A 21804-nucleotide genomic window follows, 5' to 3' on the forward strand; every position below is an offset into this window, starting at 1 on the left:
ATGGCTGCCGGATAAAAGGTAACAATACTTTTTGTGTATCCCGACAAAAGTTTGGGCCAAGAAGTTTATTTCGGGATGAAGTCAGCCACGTCGCCGCACATGGTTCCGTTTTGTATCAATAAAAAGTTTTTGCATAAAATATCAAAAAAATCAAACAAGACCACAGATAAAGAAAAGTTAACCATTATTGGGCAAAGACCGTTGATTTGACTGTCTTCTGTGTTTCCCAGAAGAGATGTCTGAGCAACCCAATACAGGACATCACCGAGCTTACTAGCTTCTTTCAACGAGACAAAGAAGGAAAATGCATTTTGTCGTACCGTCTCCGAAGAGCTGCAGGATGGCCAGGTCCACATGCCTCTTCCAGAGCGACTCCTTCTGGATGGCGATGCCGTATCCTGTAGTGGCAAAGATGTAGCCGCTGCCAATGGTCACCAGTTTGCAACCCTCGTCTCTGCCAGCCATGTAGTTAAGTACGGCAGCGTCGTAAATAAAAGCATCCAGTTTGCTAATGAGAAAAGGGGGAAGAGACAAAGAATAGTCAGAATAAATGTGCACTTAGGAGTGAAATGTGAGACACGGCATTCCAATTCGTCCGGTAAACGGCATTAATCTACTGCTAAGTGATGTAAATGTCACTCCACAGGCTGGAGTTGACATCAGGAATGGGGCAAATACACAGCTGTGAAACAGAAAAGGTAGAGTATAATTAAAGTGGAGTTTTGAATTGCCCAAATTAAAAATCCGCCCCATATTTTCAGTGACATAAGTCGGTGGCATAAAGCTCCAGTATTGTTTGTTTGCATTTTTGATTTTCTGATCTCTATCTCAATTTACTCTCACTATTTGTCCCGAGTCATAATTTCCCTTTTAGTAATACTCATGTTCAGTCATCCTGCATCGAGTGTACTTCCCGCAGCTGGATTGTTTCGATCGTTTCATTCCCTTGGTCTCATCAGATTAGGGCTGTTTGTTTATTCATTTACTTTTTATGATTAAGTGATGCTCGGGCTCCTGCTTTTCTTTGGTGGGAAAATGACATCCAAAGTGTTGGAGCGTACAGAACAAGGCACGGATAATGTGACACACCTTATGAATTGGCTTCTTATATTTCAACAGAATGCTTGCCAAACTCTACTGCACTCATTTTTTTTGTGAGTAAAAAGTGTTCCTTTCCTCCTTGTTGTTGAATTAAGTGGAAAAAGTTCCCCGGGTTTCTCCAACTTGCGGCCATTTTTCCAACTCAAATTCAGTTAGAGACCGAATTAATTCATCTAGCCTTCGTTGATGAAGCTACAGACAGAATTAGAGCACTTTAAAAACATTTCCAAAAGATCTTTTCATTTGCCATAATTCATTTAATTACTTTTTGTAGTAATACTGCATGTGAATTTAGTTATTACAACAGCAAATTCATAAAATTCTGACACATGTTTGAGTTTTCTGTAGTTCTTCTTTTCTTCTTTTATTTGTTTAAGTGGACTAAAATATGTTTTTGCATACTCTGTAATATTTTTATTTTTGACAAAAAAGCAGCTCCTCACCCAGCCTTCAGGCTCTGCAGAGCCTCATTGACGTTTCTCTGGTGGAACTTCGTCATGTACGAGTGCATCTCCGGGTAGTTGTTCCTTATATTTCTCTCTGTGCTCCCGTTTGGGACGGTGCCGAAACGAAACGGAGGCGAGAAGTCGTTCGGACTCTGGAACTAAACGGGGGAAACGAAAAAAAAAAAAAAACAAATCGAGGGAGTGAGCGATTTTTCCTTAAAGCCGATCAGAAAATGAAGACAGCAAAGTAAAACTCTTACCTTTTTGTCCGACAAGCCGGACACCTGGTCCACGTATTCCTCTTGGATCATGAACGCAGCCAGGTTGGCGGTGTAGGAGGCCAGGAAGATGACGGCGAAAAAGGCCCACACCGACACCATGATCTTACTGGTGGTACCTTTGGGGTTCTGCACCGGGACGGAGTTGTTGAAGACCAAACCCCACAACAGCCAGATAGCCTTACCGATGGTGAAGGATGGACCGTGAGGCTCTGGATCAGAGAGACAAAATTAAGGATTGTATTTTTGATTTGTTCGAAGAATAAACTAGATGAATATTTGCTCTGCTCTCTCGCTACAAGCCCATTGTGCCTTTTTAATGAGGCCTCTTGTTGCATCGTCAAGAGCAGTGTGAGCAGGAAAACACTGCCGCGACTTTTTAACTGAAAGTTGCACCTCTCTACTCTATTAACCAGCTGTCTGCACGAAGTTTGGTGATGAGTTAACATTTCCTACATCACAATGAATCGTGAACTTGTGCCATTCCTGGTTTGTGTTAAGCTAAAGAAACTACGACCATACCAAGCTATTGTCATACGGGGACTCCAAAAGTGTAGCAGATAGTCCAAGATGTTTTTTTTTTTTTGCCTTTTGTATCGGCTGTACCGTGACCCGTACTGTGGACCTGCAGGTTACACATCAGAATGAAATGAAAAGAGCAGATTTTATTATTCATACTAAACAGTTCTTTCCTGGACAGACATTGGATCCTTCCAGCCAAGATGGAACGGTAAGCAGATGGACTGTAACATTTTGTGTGGGTTTGTGCGTGTGTGTGTGTGTGTGAGTGTCCATGTAAGACAAAGAGAGAGTGTGTGGGTCTGCCGCTTTGTTGTTTGACTTTATTTTTTTTTCCTTTTTTTGTTTTCCACGGACAAACTGACTGTATTGTGTCAAGTATCTATCTCAAGTGTTGAAGTTTGCCAGAGAGTTGTTTAAATGAATCAAGAGGAGGGGTTGTTACAAATCCATCGATTCGTTACGGTGTCGAATCTTCTGAGTCCAAAGTTCGATCTGCACTTTTCGCAGGACCAAAGTCCCTCGGCTACAGGCAGATAAAACAAGGAGGCGCGCAGAGAACATCACTTTGGAGAGAGCAGGCAACATCTCCTCCACAACATGATAAAGGATGAGAGAAACTGAAAGATAGAAAAATCATCTATATATAGCTACATCAGAAATGGAGCTTTGGGAAAACATTGATTTTTATTATTTCTTTTTTCTCTGGCTGTTGAGATCCAGCCCCCCCTCCAGCTGTCAGAGCTGACTGGATCTTGTGGCGTGTCACATTCGAATGATTTGTCCGGTGCAGAAGAAAAAGCCCCGGAGCTGTGTCGAGATGCGGAGACGCACCTGGAAATTATCAAAAAAAAAAAAAAAAAAGAGTAGCATGTAGACGTAGGGGAGGTGTGTCGGTGACTCAGCGAGGCGAAAAAAACGTTTCTGTGTTTCTGTCAGTCTTTTTGGAAAGAAATACTCAGTCCATACAGAACGATACACAGAGACATCCCAAGATCACAAAGAGTGTGTACCCCGACCCAAGGGTGCCTTCATTCTGGGTTGGATCATCTTTCATAGAACGTTCACTTTACTGGGCATCGCGCTCTTTAACTACTTTGGATCCACATATGCGGAGCTGGAGACCCTTAACAGCGCAGATGAAAGTATTTCCATGTTTTCGTTCCTCTTTAAAAATTAATCCCAACTTTGAGGGCCGGCTGATTTTAAATCTGTTGGCTGGATTTCGATACAAACCTCCGTCATGATAATTTAACGAACTATTATACAGCTTTCGTATTCTGACGGCAGATCCGCCACCGGTACGTTACACCGTAAAACATCCTGAATTATCGATGCGATTCAGAAATTTCAACTCGCATCTCCCGAAACCTTTATCTCCGGCAGCTCACCGACGTAACTTGCGCGATTCCAGACACGTCTTTTGTGTCTGTGCGCTTGTGTTCCCTTAATTACAATGGGAGTATTATTCAGCTTTTTTTTTCCCTAAAATGTTCTTTTTAACGATCTATTGTGAGATAGGATGAGTTAGACCTTTTTATCCTCCTACCCCTGCGGAGAGAGGCTGCAGAGCTGTGATGCAAAGTATTTGCGTATACCAGTTTGTGTGAGCATGAAAGGGGGAAAAAAAGAGATCCCCTCCTTCATTATCATTCATTCTTATTCTTTAACTAACAAATGTTTTAATTGCTCTAATGCTTGCATCCACCTAGAGTTATCCTGTAAGGAAATAACACTAAGCAACTTTTAAACTGTATGCAAGCTTCAAAGATTATTTTTAAATATTTTTTTTAAACTATTCCTTCTTGGTATTGAGCTGCAAAAAACAGGTAAAAATGAAAAGTTTAACCGCTTCCATCTGTAATTGCTGCAGTTCCAAGCAACATCTTGACCTTTTTCGAGCTGTGAGTTGGCTTGCGTAGTGTTTGCAGCCCCAGGTTTCACTCTCCTTCTGCCTTGCAGCTGCTGATTATTAGTATGTGATTTCTTTTTAAGAAACCTTTGCAATTTTGAAAAATATGAGTGTGTATTAGATAGAAAAAACAAAGTTTAATTTCATTCCCGAAATAAACAACCACCTCCAGCAAAGACCTTTCAGTTGGACACGATAAACTTGCTTGTGCATTTGCTCTTGATTCCATCTGTTGTTCCGAGCAGAGGAGTGATGGAGATTAAACTGGGGATGGTTGGCACCGTGTGTCTGCATGTGTGTGTGTGTGTGTGTGTGTGCGCGCGCGCATGCGCCAAACTGAAGTCTCTCACCTTTCCCATCAGCCAGACAGCGGTTGTAGCCCACAGGGCTAAAGTATTCGAATATAAACACAGCAACTGCTGACACCAGCAGCAGCATCACGAACATCATCACCCACACATCCGCGCTGAAGGGCTCTGGAGGGCGAGCGAGGGAAGAGGGAAGCGAGATGAAGGGAGATGAGGGATTGAGGAAGGGAGCGTGGACGAACGGAGATAAGGGAGAGACAAGGGAGGGAAAAGGGGGTTGTGAGAAGGCAGAAAATGGGTAAGAAGCGAGGGACGTCGGGAGAGGAAGGGGAGATGAGGGGCGGGAAAAAAAAGCGAGGGTGGCGGAGAGAAAGTGAGGCGTCGAGCAAGAGAGAGGGAGAGAGCAAGAGCGATATGCAAATGTGGTGCGCCAGATTGAGAAGAGGAAAGAATAAGAGCAATGAAGTAGGAGTGGGAAACAGAGGGCAAAGAGACAGTTAGCCATTTTCATTCCGATGTACTGCCTCATAAAAACTGCATTTAAATTCGCCGTGGCCAGTAAATTACTTAATTAAACTTTGCAAATTGGAAAGGTTAACATCCATCTGTAATGACCTGACAAAGATTCATCGACTGCCATTTGCCTCTGCTGGTGTTTTTACAACATTCCAAACATGTCAGACCCTCGGCGGCGCGTCTGCCTCCGACACGCCGCTGCTCACCTAAAAAGGCCGAGGGGGAGACGGTGCCATTGCTGCGGGAGACCATGACGCTGATGCCCGTCTCAATGAAGGGCACGGAGAAGTCGATGACCTCTGACCTCTCCTCGTTTATCGTCAGGGAGCCGACGGCCATGTGGGCGTTTTTCAACACCACCTACGCAGGAGGTGGAGACAAAGAGAACGTACATTATCCATCCTCATTCAGCGTTAAAGGGAACATCTGTCCTAAAACTCCTGCCTTTTCCTGAGGAGGGGTGCCTTATTTGCTTTAGCAGCAACAAAAATATCAGAAAACAAATTCAGTCAACTTAAGTCAGAATGTTTTGAATGTTTGTTTCTACTAGGCATTCAACACAAGCATAAAAATAATTCCTCATCGGCTGTCTTTTAAATATGAATGTAACGAGATCCTTGATACGAGTTGGTACTTCCTGGTTAGAACAACAGCTGTAGAGACGCAGGCGGACATTTTTTTTGGTTTTCCTCTCATTCAAACGGAAAGATGGCTGTTCTGTTATCGTTCCTCCTGACTATATAAATGGTCAACAGTCTCCACTCGTAGAGCGCTTTCACATCTTGCAGGCTGGATACAGGATTGCAGCAGTCAACCATTCACACACACACACACACACACACATACACACACGCCCCAACGGCCGGGGCTCTGGCGTTAGCAAAGGCGCTAACCGGGCCATCAAGAGCAACGCAGGTTTCAGATTATTGCAACAATTCCAGCAATTGGAAGGTTAAAACTTCTCTCGCGAAATATCCCTTTACGTTAAGGAGGTCGAAAACACTGTAATCCACTGACGACGAGTCCCACGACAACGTGGAAACCTCAAACAAAGCCTCTCCGCTGACATGAACACAACTATCTTCCTCCTTGTTTGCTTTCCTCAAAACATAACGTGATGATAAGAGACTTTTAGTTTCACACGGAAACATTATGGAAAGAGGGGGTGGGAGTTAAAGCTCGGCGGGAGGGGGAACCCAAAGCACAGGGCATGTAGAAGAGGAGGGACCGGACACCCGGGATGCTCGCCAGGAGAGAAAGGGGAAAGATGCAGGAAAGTGGGTTATCGCAGTGGGTCACGGCTGCTTGAAATAGCCGCCCCAATGCCTCCACTTCCTCCACCTGCCATCCTTCCGTTACTATCTTTGCACAGGTTTTACAGGTGGTGCATTTAGTTCCGAGATTCAGAGTCCTACAGCGACTGGGGGAAGTGGGACAATACCGTCCTTCTGAGTTACCGAGGCGCGTGTGACTGCGAGAGGGAAAAGTTCGTGTGTCTGTGCGTGTGCACACGAGTGAGTCATAAAAAGGAAGCGACATTGAAGGAGACGGAAGCACAGTGTTCCCTTCCTGCAAAGTGGACATTTATCGGTGGAGACAATACGACACATCACCCAATTCTCCGCAAGCGTGTGTGGAATCTCAGTTTGTGACCGATTCAAAAGCGCGTATCTGGCCGCTTTTGTCAGGCTCTGCGCCTGTGTGTGTGTGTGTGTGTGTGTGCATGCTGGTGGCTGAATGTGTGAATTTCTTCCCTAGGGAGGGTGTGCATCCATCTAGCGGTGTACTCGCTTCCTTTCCCTCTCTCTCTCTCGCTGCCTCGCTCTCCATTCGCTCCATCTCCCTCCTACGACTTGTTCTCTCTCTGTTATGAAATTGACCCATGTGGGCGTTATTGAGAATGAGTGAGTGAGAATCTGTGTTTGTGTATGCATGTGTCTGCGCCTGTGTGTGTGTGTGTGCCTGTATCTTTAGGCGACTCCGCTAGCAAGGCCCGACTTATGCAATCGAGCATGTTGAGTCTCATATTTTAGATGTGGAGCATCAAAGGGCACAAAGTAGTCAGCGTGTCACGTGACCTGAAATCATGATCTGACATTGAAGTCCAGAACAAGCCGAACGATGAGGTCTTGAAACCTTAAAAACACAGGAAGTCTACCTGTTTAAATGCCACAGGGATTTCAGGGTGTACTCAGGAGTGAGCAGAGGCACGTCTGATATGCGTGCGTGCGTGAGTGTGTGAGTGTGTGTGTGTGTGTGTGCGTGTGTGTCGAGTGCCAGCATCGCAGCAGATATGGGTCCATTGAGAGTGCGCGATATACTGTAGTTTGGGCTGTTTTCCAACTGGAAAGGGAAGAGGCTTGATTTTATAAGAGAGGGGCTCATACAGCAGAACTACTGCAAAATGTGTGTGTGTGTGTGTGTGTGTGTAAGAGTGAGTGGGCAGGCTGGACATTAAGTCTGGCCGTGTCTTACTTTTGTGCATTCAATCATCTTTAAAATCTAGGTGTTTTGTGCATGCGTATGTGTGTGAGCTTGTGTGTGTGTGTGTGTGTGTGTGTGTTTGTGTGTGTGTGAAACAGATGCGTATGAAAATGACCGTTCATCTGTGAAGGTGAAAAGGAGGCAGCACGTTACAGTGCTTTTAGGCAGGTTTCACACAGGCTGACCAAATTGGTGACTTAAATGGTTTTGCATAATGGATTAAATGGGTCAGTTTTAATGTAAACCGAATGGGAAAACTAGCATGGCATCGTCCCGCCTACGTACTTCCTCAAGGTTATTCACACGAAATCCGACGTTGTTTTTTTTTGTCGTTGTGGCAGACGCTGACCGCAAGTCGACCTCGCGAACAAAGAGAATGGAGGAATTGAAACCCCGCCCCAAAGCGAACGGTCGCACCTGACGGTCACGTTCGCACCCTCGGGTGAGAGCGGATCGACTCGTCTGACATAAATCTTGGAACTCTTGGAAAGGAGGAATATCCCAAAAATATAAGTTCATAATTCTAGGTGGGAAAATCTACTTCAAAGTGGAAATGTTCCCTTCAGCTAGCTCCTATGGAAGCTAATTATAGCGCAGCTCATATGGCCTGCGGGGGGGCGGGGGTTGTGTCCATCTCCCTTTTGATGTTTTCTTCACCTTCACCTGTCACACAACGTGCTTCCAGGTCTTCTGGGATGAACTTTATTCGCACCAGTCGCAGAAGCCCTAAATATTATATAACCCCGAAGCCTGTTCCGCCGTCCAACTTTCAGTTCATGTCAATTTATTTTCCTTGCCTGACGTCGGGCCCGGTCTATCTCCCCGCCGCGCAAGGTAGGTGATCTATTATCGCCACTCTCGACATGTGACCGGATGCCGACGCAAAATGTGACACAATCTTTGAATTATTGCACAAGCGTCACAGTCGTTTTCTATTTGAGGGATCAAGACAGGCGAATGTGCGTATTTGTGTGCGACAAAGTTACTCCTCACCTCTCCCACCATGCCATTCCACGTTCCATTGATCTTCTTGCCGTGTTTGCCGTTCGTAACCAGGTACAGGTCGTAAGTGAATTTGACGGACTTGGCGATCTTCTTAAGGATGTCGATGCAGAAACCCTTACAGCAACGCTTGATGTAGATTCCCGTCTCCTTTGTTTGATTACTGTGATTACAGATGGATGGATGGATGGATGGATAGATAGAAACATCATCTAACAGGAGTTTGGAGTTTCAGCAAAAAAATTCCATGTCTCATCGGATAGTATTTCTATATTCATCTACATTATGGTTCATTTACCTTGTTTGTCAAAGTCACTCTCACTGAAACACACAAAGGACGGGAGTCTCACATTGATTTGATCTGTTTCCTGCAGGGGACGGTGTTCCTCATGCACGTCCCGCTGAGAGGATCCACGTCTTCCACGATGACGAACGGAGCCTCCTCCAGTGTCACGATGGACAAGTGGTCGTCCTCCCGGGTCGCCGCTCCGCCATACAGTTCGTAGCGAGGCCACACATGGTACTTCATGGAGAGCGAGCCGTTCTCCCATTTACCCACCTGGGAGACATGCGGTCAGCAGAACACACTCAGCCTGGCCTGAACGGGCCGGAGTTGAGCGGTGAACAGCTGAGTCGTCATCCGTGGGACTGGGAGTTCATACTTCCAATGGTCAATTAAAGACAAGGTATCACACAAATAGGACATAACAATAATAATAATGATACTTATAATACAAGGGTACAAAAGAGGACGTAAATGAAAAAAAAAATCACGCATTCATCACACAAATAGGACATAACAATAATAATAATGATAATTATTTAATGGTATCATTATTTAATGATAATTCATTATTTTAAACACAACCTCAAGACCCACCTCTTCCAAACCACCTACAACACCTACAGCTCTTCCCATTAACTATGTGTATGTTCTATGTTTTCTGTCATCAACTTGTAAAGCGTCTTTGTGTACCTTGAAAAGCGCTATACAAATCGTATGTATTATTATTATTATTACTATTATTATTATTAATTATAATACAAGGGTACAAAAGAGGACATAAATGAAAAAAAAATCACGCATTCATCACACAAATAGGATATAACAATAATAATAATAATGATAATTATAATACAACGGTACAAAAGAGGACGTGAATGAAAAAAAAAAAAAAAATCACACATTCATTCATTCCTCCTATCCAAACACCCTAATACAGACTTGGGAATTTTGCAGCCCAAGGGCCACATCTGACCAGTTTTGCTTTTTTATCCGGCCCGCCAAATAATTTTCGTTGAAAATTTAAATGAGTATTTTCAATCAATATTGAATTTAGAAACTCCTTTTTTTTTTTTTTTGCGCTTTTGTTTAATTTTGTTTGGAGGATTTCATACAAAATAATGTCAATACATTTATATGATCATTCATGATTTTAAAGTTGAAATGAAATGCCAAAAAATGTAAATATTTAAATTGCAATTTTCATTTTGTTCAATTTACATGATACCAAGTTGGCCTGTGCATTAAAAATGAAATAAGAAATGTGGCCCACCAGCTAAAATAATTGCCCACCCCTGCACTAATACATCTGCTCCTAACCGCTCTCCTTCCGATCGCCACTTTCCCAGGATTTACTTCCTCCTTAACATTTTGAATGGGTTGCCTGACTGAATCTACTGTTGTTTTATTCCTGCTTTAGAAATCACTTTCAGACTTTTTGCGATGGTTGGTAATAAATATTGGTGTGTTCAAGCCTTTTCAGCTCAATTGTGTTTCAATTTGGTGATGTTTGTTATTTTTTCTGATTCTGTTCCCTTCTTGTTTGAGCTTATTTTGGGGGGAAATTACTACTTGTATATGTTTCTTCAGGACATTATATACCTAAAAACTCTTGCAGGGACCAATACATTTTTAATTTGCACTGACAAATACCTAAACTTTTCCCATCTGCCTCAAAAGGCTCACCTTCTTTTATCGCAGCAATTGTTTGTGAGGGTAAACGTGGCAGAGCAAAATCCTAGAGGACGGGAATGTGACCCAGTGAACAGAATGAGAGCAAGGATAACCAGAAGGACAAAACTGAGACAGAGAGCAGGATTCAGATCAGGAAGAGAGAGAACAGAGAGAGGAAGAGGAGAGTAGGGAAAGGAAATAAGAACGACTGACCAGCTTAAAGGAATAGGGAGGGAAAGTGGTGTTACCGGGGCGTGAACAGACACGTGGACAAATGCACTGTAAGGTGTGGCAGAAATGAACTTTAATGGAAGAAAACTACATTTAAATGGCGACAGGAAAGCGTGACTGGGATAGGGGGAGGAAGAAGAGGACGGGGGCTCGTTCAGATGCAAAACGCCGGTTTTTCTGCACACAAGTGTCCTACTGTGCATCCGCAAGCCTGAGAGCACTTGTCGAATGAGTCTGCTGAATAAGAGCAATCAATTAGGCCAGTCCTTCCACGCTGGTCATATGATAACCACGTCTAGATCCTCTCCCATTTCCTTCAGAAGTGCCTGCTTTTATTCGGGGAAAGAGTTGGGCGGAAACAGATCAACAGGACGGGGAGCCGCGGCTCGGTTTACACATGGAAATAAATCTACTTGAAGTCACATGGTCTCCTCCAGGTAACACAAACCCGGTCGGACTGGACAAACACAGGCCTTGTGCTCCCGGACCACCTTAATGGACAAAAATAAACAGAAAGGGGGAAGTTCTAGGTTCAAATCTGCCTTGCGGGGAAGAAAACACGGGACCAGACAGTCTTTACACCAGTCCGAATGTGCCAGGAACGAATTGTAGTAAGAGACGGAACTCATTAAGAGACGCGAAAATGTGTTGGGCTGAAAGTCAAGCACAGAATTAAACATGAGCGCGCAAGCAGGAGCATTAGGCAGAGAATGAGACGGGATTGACGAAGGCTGCACAGGGAGAGAGGGATGAAGAGGGGGAGTGATTCACCTTGTTCTCTAATCAGAGGACAGACTATAGATTAGAGAGGCCGAGGAAGGGAAAAAAAAAAAAATAGGAAAAAAAAAAAAAAAAGATAGAAGCCGAGAAATCACAGAACACATGATTGCTGAAGGACAAGGCTCAGCAAATACGCTGAGGTTGTAAAACATGTTTCAGATTTACTTAGGACAGGAAATCAGTAACTACAGACGATTGTTGCCGATCAGTAGAGAGCACATGTCCAATTCAAGGCCGGGACCCCGAGTGAGGGCCCGGCGCCGTATGACGTGTGGCCCCACAGAGCCTGCAAAACATCTAGTTCTTACTATATAATTCAATAGTAAACCCGTGATTATCATGATTATTATTATAATTCTATATTATGATTAATGAAAGGACAATGCATTACATTGTTTTTGCATCCTCTCACTTTTCATACTGAAGATTCCTCAGGACACAATAGTATTTTTTTTAAATGCGAAGAACACAGTTTTTAAAGATATGCCTTTCTCCATGTGACAGAAATCTGCCACAGAGTCAAGGTAGGCTGATGGTTTGTTTGCTTAATATATGCAGGCTACACAAAAAGGGTTGCAAGATCGAATAAAAAGGTTAAAATTAACGACTGCGACAAAGGTTTCACCAGCAACCCTGTGTTGCGGAGAACTGCTCAAAGGCACCTTCGCCTCAGCTGATGGTATCTGAGAAGCTTAAGGCTTAAAAATGCTTAAAAAGTGAAAATCAGAAGACGGCGGAGGAGAAAAGCAGATAAAAAAAAAAAAGACATCATTGAATGGATCAGATATTTTAATTGCTAGACTGACTTGTGAACGTGTGAACAACCACGCTTTAAATTCCCCCAAATCTTACCCAATACGTTACCAATGAAGCCAGAAAATAAGGAAAATTGACACCAAATGAAGGAAACGACAACTTGGTTTTGCATAGTCTCTCTCAATCTCATAAACACACACACACAAACACACAGACAAACACACACACGTCTCCATCGTACTCACCCTGTCCCATTGCCGATCCTTGTTGAGCAGAATGATGACAAGCTTGGGGTGCATCTGATATCCATCCTCGCTGAAGGACAGATTACGACCCTCAAACGTCACATTCATCAGGTACCTGTGCAGGGGAAAACACAGACAGAGACAGTGATGGACTCGTGAATCACTTCCCTTAAAATAAGCCAACAGCTGCTCACAAATTCTGAAACACTGACATCCTTCTTCCATAGATGTCTGAATTTCACAAACACTTCATAGTCAGTTTGGTTTCTTTTTCCCCCCAGGAAACAATCTGTTTTGTCCTGTCTTGATATTTGTTCATCTTCAGGGTGCCGTCCTGCAACGGATGAACAAACGAACTCTAGCCCTGACTAAGTTGTCCTCCAAAAAGGTCCCATGTAGTTTTTACACTTTCAAAGCACACAACACAAAGTCCTCAACGGTCAGGAAAAAGTGATTGGCATTCCGCAAAATGCTTGGCTTGCATCACTTGCAGAATCATGTCAGAGCAAAAAACAGCAGCAGTCCAAGGATTGAGTTCCAGGACATCATTTCCCAGCATGCTCTCCTTACAATCACTTACTAAACATTTGGGATTGATGAGAGATATTGCAGAAAACTTCCCAATATATTTAGTATCAACAATGGCCAACAGTGGTTCTGTTTTCATTATGCTATACTATTCACTCTACTTTTTTCTCCAGACACCATAGAAAAAAGGGTAGAGCAAACCATCAATAATGTGCAATATGTTTACATGATTAGACAGCAATACACAGGTATATTGAATTGTCTGGCAAACATTCATTGTCTACATTTTCACTGGAGCATTGTGCCAACTACTGCCCTGCTCGCCGCGAAACACCCGCTCAGACTTCCTAGCGCAGAAATAATTTCTGCTGAGCAATATGACATATAAGGCTAAAGCTCAGAGACTACTTGAACGCTGATCGAGTAGGAGATGCTAAGCTATTGCTTACGAGTGCTGTGCTTTTTTTGTCCTTAAGAAGACAATCCACCACCTTTTATATCAACCCAGAACCATCAGAACTGTACACGTGATAAAAAAAAAACATCACTGTGCTTAAACCCAAGTATTCTTCCACCAAAAAAAGCCTTATGAAGGTGTGGACTGTCGAAATGTCCTCGCCTCCAGTCAGTGTCCTCACTCGGGAGGTCTTCAACAACAATTTGTTCTCAGACGCAGATGGGAACAAATCAAATCCGCATACAGGACTCCTTCACTCAGTCACCTTTACTCTCTTGCGTTTCTCTCTGATACTGTTTCCATGGAAACAATCTGCCTTAAAACTGCGGATAACATATGTATGTAGAAACGACCTACGAACGAGCGTGTCGTTCACTCAGTCGGCGTGTGAAGGAGCGACTGTGGGACGACGGGTCCGGCAAACATAAACGTGAAACGTCATTTTCATTCCATCCGTCTCTCCATCACTTCATCTATCATTATAATAATTCAGCATCAACTGCGCTGCTGGCTCCCTTGTTCTATTTTCTGTATTAAATATTGATATTCCTAATGGGCGCCGATGAACAGGATCCACCGGCAGCAGAGTGTCTCATGCATCCCACGTGTGTCCAGCCAGCGGCCCCGTCCTGTAGAGCCTTGGCGCCAATACAAAGTGCACAGAATCTTCTGCATAAATCATAAGCCATTTACAAAATGACTTGATGCTGTGTCCCCTTTAATCTTTGCTGAGCAGAGCTATTGTTATGTGCTACAATGTGGAGCTGGTGTGTGTGGCGGGCCTGTGTGTATGTGTGTGTGTGCGCGCGCGCGCACGCGTGCGCAAATGTGCGAGTGCATCCTACGCACCAACAGCAGTGGCGGAGCGAAAAGCAAGCATATGTGTGTTGCCATGGCACCCGCAACCACTGTGACTTCCAAGCCAATCTGCTGCATCACTATGGTAACATTAATCTCTCAGAGGGTGGGAGTGAGACAGACAGCGAGAGAGTGGTGGGATTCATGGAGGAAGAGGAACGGGACAGGATCATACGACTAGTCTGCAAAGCTCTTCTTTCTGTAACTCTAGTGTTTACAGGAAGAACTTGATATGCTCTCTGTCAGATCCTTTGAACTTCCTGTATATGATAATCAGTGAAGTTGGGCACACACACATTTTACCTCACACACTCAGAGAGGGTTTACTCAGCATTCGGAGCCATATTTGTGCAGGGATCTATGAGCTACTTGGTCAAGTTGTTAAGGTCTTAATTCAAAACTGGATGACAAAGGAGGCCTCGCGACTTTCACTGCCATCCTTTTTATGCCAGATACACAAATAAAGCCATAAACACAAAGCTTTATTAGCCCCCGGGTTCTTGACATGAGTGGAATTTTTATGAGAAATTCCATAAAGTGCCCCGGAGTGCACCTCTGTTTGTATATCCTTCTGAGCCGGTCAAACGCGCAGAGAGAACCTAACCACTGTTCAGCTGTTGAATTAAGATTCAAACAGCAGCCGTGTCCACCTGGCGAACAGAAGAAAAGGACACTGACCGCAATCGGGTCACGTCTACAGTAACGGCATCCCGTGTCAGAGGAGTCGTAGTCGGCTTTTCCTCTCCTCCGCTTTAAGCGCGGGGCTCGGAAACAACGCGGCAAACAGAATCACACCCGTCCGTTTTTTGTTGTATCAACCCCGTGGCCTGACACAGATATGTTTCAGAGCATGTTTCTGGTCTGAATAATAGAACAGATGCGTGAAATATTGATAAGTCAGTTTAAATAAATTAACCCGGACATGAATTTATCATGATTACGCTTCTCGGATATGACTCCGGTGTAACCTACGCATCGGATTAGTAGATGAGGAATCTGAACGGCCATCAGAATACGTAACGCAGGGGTCGCGGGAGACACTCATAGCATCGCTGCATGCAGTCATACGGCGTGAAGGAGGAAAAGGCGTGAAGACGCGGGCGTGTGTGTGTGTGTGTGTTTACGCATTTATTTGATGGTCTCCATGTGTTTACCATGACACGAGGGCTGCATGTGTAAACAGCCCTTAGAATTGTACTGATGGGAAGCGAGAGAGAGAGAGAGGCGGAGACAGCTCTGAATACCTGGTTAAAGGGCGAACGGATTTTTGTTGAAGCGACGCTCAAATAAAACTAACAACAAAATGGTTTTTCAGCCAAATATCTTGAAAGAATGACGCAGAATTCGACTGTAGAGAAGTGGTTTTAAAAATATTTAGGGGAAAAGTTGGAGGCACAGAAACAAATGACAGTTTTTTCCGGCAAAAAGGAGGCAGGGATGACAAGGAAGGTGTAATCCTGAGGCTCCTGAGGAAAACATCATGACCCAGTTCCAATCAAGAGCAATCACAAAGAGAAGCCTTTCTAACACCTCCCACCGGCCCAGCCGGTAAACACTCACACACGCACGCCGTGTCTTTATAGACTGTGTCTGACAAACATACAAACACCCAAGTGGACACATTGTCCAGAGAGCTGGCACACACTCATTCATCAACTCAATAGGGTCATCCTGCTGGTTCAGTATTCTGAACACACAGGAAACTGTACAGAAGTACACACACACACATACACACACACTATACATAAACACTCAATTGAAAGCTGCACTGAGGCCACAGAAGTCCACAGAGCTTAAATGCGCTTGACACCTTTCCAAGTTCAGGCTCATTTGGAACCGGCCCACGGCTGCCAAGGTCAGGGCCACTGTTGTCAAACTCATGATTCTTGCTCTGCTGTGAGTTTCTCACCAGTGGTCATTCTTTCTTTCACTCTTTCTTCCTTTCCTTCTTTCTTTCTTTCTCTCCCACACACTTCCTTTGGCTCTTTTGCCTTACTCTCTTCTTCCCCCTCTTCTGCTATCTTCATTTGTCAGGGTATGGCTGTAGACTGTCACAGTTCTGGCTACACTGGACTTAATTTACTTAGTGCTGTGATGTGTCCTTCTCCGGTGGTGTTATATGAGAGGCTACAGGCTGGACAAGGTAACACTTAAATGGGATCAGGGGTAAGTGTGGCTTATCAAGTGAGAAAGGTGACCATGGCCAGCATGGAATTTTTTCATCTTTCATCAATACTTTTAACCTGTAAAGCGGATAAATTACAAACTTTGGCATGGGCTGGAAAAAAAAGCATAGGCAGTTCAGTCTTTGCGATCCGTTGAGGCACCAAAGAAGTCTGGTTCGTTATTAAGACCGATGCAAAAATATAATGGGTTTTAAGTACACAAAAATACATTTTAAAATAGCAAACCAACTTAAAACCGAATCACATTAAAAATAGAAGAACCGGTGAAACAAAATAAGGAGTCAAAAAAAAGTTTGGATGAGAATAAATCATGACAAAAAAAAAAAAAAACAGCAATTTGAATCTCCTACCCCTGGTTGTGCTGGGTTCCAACGTTCACCCCACAGAGAGGTAGAACTTGTTAAGAAGGTGTACACAAAAGTTCTCTTTGTACCAGTAAAAACCATGATAGCGTTGTTGCTACTCAAGTGTTACAGGTCATAATAACGCTGGCTTTGGCTTAAGCCAAGGATTCATCTGTCAACCAAATGTAGCATGCGCAAATACCCATTAAGGGTCTGCAGAAGGATACTAGAGAAGGGGAAAAGAACATCACCACATGACCCATGTTATTACAATGACTTCCTCCCACAGTTCACAACATGCAGGAGCATAATTGAAGACGTAGAAGTAAATGAGAAAATGAATGGTAATATGTCTATATTTGGCCCTGTGATTGACCCGCCCACTGTCAGCAGGGATCAGCCCAAACATCCCCACAACCCTGTTTTGCAGGATAAGCGGTGTAGACAGGGATGGATTTCCAAAAGAAATGTGTCTCCGAAAGAGGCAGACTCATGAAAGTGGTGAATCTTAGCTCTATCTATAACTACAGATTAATAACTTATGAGTTAGGTGGTGTTAGAGAGGCAGGGAGAAAAGCCTGAACAAATTTCTTGCAGCAAAAACTGATCACAAGACATTACAAAATAAATTACGACTCTTGGCTGTTTTCTGGCCGAGGGCGAGAGGCCAGAGAGGAGGCGTGGGACGTGTCGCATGTTTGATCCCTGCAAGATGCTTCCTGGTTTGATACTTTTTTAAACGAAGCACTCAGTCAGAGCCTGACATTACATATGAATGAAAGTCCTGAAAGTACGTCATGTGAGTATTTTCAACACCTGCAGAGTGAAGATGGTGCTTGGAGAATGTTTTTATATATTTATCTTTGGTTGAGGGAGGTGTCAGCAACTGATGTCCTGTTTTGCTTTTTTAATTCTGCATTAGAATGCCGTAAAATGTGCGTAATTATTGGCTAGTTTGTATTTGGGATGATAATCAGAGGTAAAAATGTTCAATTAAATGTTCTTTTAAGAGTGTTTATGCCAAAGTATTGTACAAATACTGCTTTATTTTTTTATATATTGCTTTATTAATATCATTTCTGCTTTTAGTGTTGATAGGGGGCAGGGAGATGTGGGAAATGATCCCTCTGGTTTTATTTGTCTTTTTTATCTTATTTATTGCGCACGCTTCAAAACACCAGGATTAATGAATGAACACTGTACGGCGGCGTTTGGAAATGTTTTGAGTTAATCAAAGAATGACACTGACACTTCTCCTGCCAGATAAGAAAAAAAAAAAAGTCTTCTGATTGATTCGCCTCCCTGCCCATCCATCCTTCAGCCATCAGTGGTTCCACTGAGCCACGGAGAGAGCGAGACACCGGTCCATCCATCCAGCGTACTGAAAGCAGGCGAACCAGGCGGCCAACCATCCATTCAACTTTCAGGATATAGACTGCACGGCTATTGATAATGCCTTGATTGAACACTTGAAGAAAAAAAATTATCACCAAACAAATTTAGTTAAGGCAGCCGGTGGAGGCGAGGGGTCTCGGAAGTGATTGCAACTGATCTAATCAACGACACAGCTAAGCTGATTACGAAGCGGCAGGTCTGGAGTGAAGACAATGACTGGGGAGGAGCGGAGCGCCGGAGTGCGGAGGAAGGAAAAGCTCCGGTGCAGAAGAAAGAAGAGAGAGGAACGGGCGGGACGGCAGGGTCGGAGAAGACCTCGTCGGAGTCAGTGGAGCTGTGGAACACAGCGGCTCAAAGCTCAAAGCGAGGAGATGCGGGAACGGAGGACATTTGCTCAGGGAGCAGTTTTCTCCCAATCAGCGAGCGCTGGCGAAACAACAGAAAGCGGCAAACTCGTCTCTGAGGACTGAAGTTGTGTATAAACGGATGCCGGAAGAGACAACAAAGTCCCGTCCCCTCCCCCGCCTCTGTGGAAGGTACCATCTATTCTGAAGAGTAAGCAGAACCTCGACAGAAGGGACTGCCGCTTTCACCTGCTGGTGTTTCTGTTCGAGTGTGATGCCACTGTGAAATAGTGCTTCTGGTCGGACGTGTTCTTCTATCAGCAGAAAAGTCGACTTCCTGTGAGTCCTTCGGTTTGTCCGCCAGAGCCCGAGAAGTGCATTTCTGTTCTAATTGATTCAAGTGCGGGATATGGCCCAAGATCACTGAGCGCGCCAAGGACACTGGAAAACAAAAGATATCACACCAGCACGCGCATCTTAATTTGACAGCATTTCCAGTGAAATTCATTCGATGATATTTTCATTTCTGAAAATGAAACTCTTCCCTAAAAAGGGTTGCGGGACAAAAAAACCCAACTTATACCGATGTTATTAAGCATTTTTTGCTTAAAAATGAATCCAGGACACCATATCCAAAAATGGTTTGAAGACCATCCTCATTCTGCGGGTGTTCTGAATGACAGGGTCACTAAAAGGCCGACCTGTGTCCTCCGGATCTGTCCCATCACGACTTCTTCAGAGAGAGACGATCCCTGCGGCCGATTCGATTTGACTCTTATGGCTGTAAATACTCAACAACACAAGAAAATCAGTCCAAGGGTTCGGGACACGAGGAGAGACAACAGATAGGTGGCGTGTCGCACAACCAGTTATGGTTGGATGACCGTGTTGGTCCTGCTTCCAAATTCTTAATTCAAACTGGAGTTCCTAAACAGAGAATCCTTGGTTCCTACCGCCCTGGACCAGATTTGACTGGAGTGACGTGCGCAGCGCAGTCATTTACCACATATGGCCTTTATAAAGCATCTGTACATCCGCAAGGTTCACATCTCCGCAACTCTGAACTCCTTCGCCGCTGCAGAGAGAGAAAAGGTCAAGATTTTTTGAGCTTGTTGTCAATCAATAATCCCATTCCGTCTATGAAGGACGTGAACCGCATGACGAAATTCAATCAGCCTTCCGTCCCACTCTGTTTAAAGGGAAACATTTAGCAGCAGTTTCTCACCATCTCCACCTGCTGCCGCAGTCCCGGTAGTCATTTTTGTTTAAATTGTATATATTTTACTGAATGTTGTCATATGATGAGGTTCTTGTACCACGAGCACAAGAAACGCCTGATGTCGCCTTTCTCCAGACAGGCAGTTGAAGAGGACGGTCCTGTTAAAGGGGCAGATGATGAGGGGACGCGTATGCACAGGGTATTATCATGATCATAGCGCGTAGGAGATAAAAGGGCATTGAGTGTGAGTGTGTTTGTGTGTGTGTGTGTGTGTGTATGTGCATGCATGCTTTCATGTGGGCTTGTAATGATGTGACAAGACCTGAACCAGAGTGATTTCTAATCTCGCTGTGATTATTTCACCGTCCATAAATCATTCCCATATTAATTTGGGTACATTAGTGTAATTATAAAGTAATGACTCCAAACAAATGAGACCACTGCTGAGCTCTGTGGCCTCGGCTGTACTACGTCCGCAGTACATGCAGAAGTGCCACCAGTGCCTTACTCTGCTGGACTAGACTCTTGGCTACTCGAGGTAAAGTTTACCACTGCACTCACTACGAGGCGTGACCTTTTTGGATCATTACTTCATTTCACAAAGGTTTATTCTGACCGTCATATTTAGGATCCCTGCTCCCACTTCCCTCTGATCGCACCTGAGCACTTCATTAGGGTTGCCTGAGATGGGGGTCTTCTTGTCAGGAGCTCCGTGACACTCGGACTTGAGCAGGGTATGAGGTCCTCTGTCCATCATCATGGTGGAGGTTGCCATGGTGATAATCGCCACACCGTCCCGAACACGGGCCTCGAGGCCGTAGTCCCACTCGTCATAGGACACCGATAACAAACCTGCACGGATGAAGCGAACGAGAGAGAGAAACAACACTGGGCGTGAGCAAAGTTGCTGCGAAGAAACTCTGGGAAATATGCAGAAATGAGAAGGCCGTACAATGAGAGGTAGAGTAAGTCCCGTGGGGAAAGTGTGGAGACAACAGACAGACAGACAGATGGAGAAAATCATGGCAGGCAGAGACAGCGATAATTCTGTTAGGATACACAGACTACATGTTTTGGAGACAGTCCAAGAGATGGCATACACACTGATGAGTGCATCAATACCTTGCTCTGTTTGTCCATCTGTCGGCCCGAAACGCTGTCTGTTTCCGTTAGACTTTGCATTGTATATAAGCCTGTTTATCTGTCCTTCAGTCCGATCGGATCATGTTCTCTCCGGAAAATCTGTCTGTTTGTGACCTTTCTCTCCGTCTCCGTGCCCACTTTTCCTCCAGTAACCTCCCAACCTTGTTCATCCGCTTTCTACCGCCTGCCAAGATGCCAAGATTTAACCCTCATGAATCTACCGAAGTACATTTGCGCAAATGTTGTGCACAAGGACACCTGTTTTTTTTTCCCCCGTCTATTGAATTCAAATCATGGCGGCACGATGATGCAGTGGTTTGTGCCTCTGTCTCACGACACAAAGGACCCTGGTTCAATTCCGGCCTTTCTGTGTGGAGCCACACATGTTCTTGCATGTTCTCCCTGTGTTTGCATGGGTTTTCCTCTGGGCTCTCAGGTTTCCTCCCACAGTCCAAAACCATGCAGGTTAAGTGGAAAAAATCGGGAAAATTGCCCTGAATGAGTGGGTGAGTGGTTGTTTGTCTATGTATGCGGCCCTGTGATTGACTGGCGACCAGTCCAGGGTATACTCCACCTCCCACCCGATTAGGGCTGACCCCAGCCTGAGTACAGGATAAGCAGAAGAAGATGGATGGATGGATGGATGGATGGATGGATGGATGGATGGATGGATGGATGGATGGATGGATGGATGGGGGAATTCACATTATTAAATGCTTCCACTGTCATTGGTTATGACCACTGTGGCTCTTATTGCCGCAGAAGTGCATGTTAGACCACCACTCAGATGTACTA

The 21804-nt window shown here is 44.4% G+C and overlaps 1 protein-coding gene across 1 annotated transcript in view; it reads right to left on the reverse strand.

The window, feature by feature from the left end:
- Nucleotides 1-21804, reverse strand: part of grin2ba (glutamate receptor, ionotropic, N-methyl D-aspartate 2B, genome duplicate a) — a 114529-nt gene that overhangs the window by 12817 nt on the left and 79908 nt on the right. The window contains exons 7-15 of the mRNA XM_086170805.1: nt 20526-20718; nt 12536-12650; nt 8917-9125; nt 8558-8729; nt 5287-5440; nt 4607-4732; nt 1808-2037; nt 1545-1705; nt 321-508 (exon numbers count right to left, since the gene is read on the reverse strand). Coding sequence (XP_086026931.1) covers nt 321-508; nt 1545-1705; nt 1808-2037; nt 4607-4732; nt 5287-5440; nt 8558-8729; nt 8917-9125; nt 12536-12650; nt 20526-20718 — 1548 coding nt within the window. The remainder of the gene's footprint in view (nt 1-320; nt 509-1544; nt 1706-1807; nt 2038-4606; nt 4733-5286; nt 5441-8557; nt 8730-8916; nt 9126-12535; nt 12651-20525; nt 20719-21804) is intronic.

Source organism: Fistularia commersonii, chromosome 23 (genome assembly GCF_037954325.1).
Source record: "Fistularia commersonii isolate RoL2024-O1a breed Wild chromosome 23, RoL_Fcom_v1.0, whole genome shotgun sequence".
NCBI classification, from domain to species: Eukaryota; Metazoa; Chordata; class Actinopteri; order Syngnathiformes; family Fistulariidae; genus Fistularia; species Fistularia commersonii.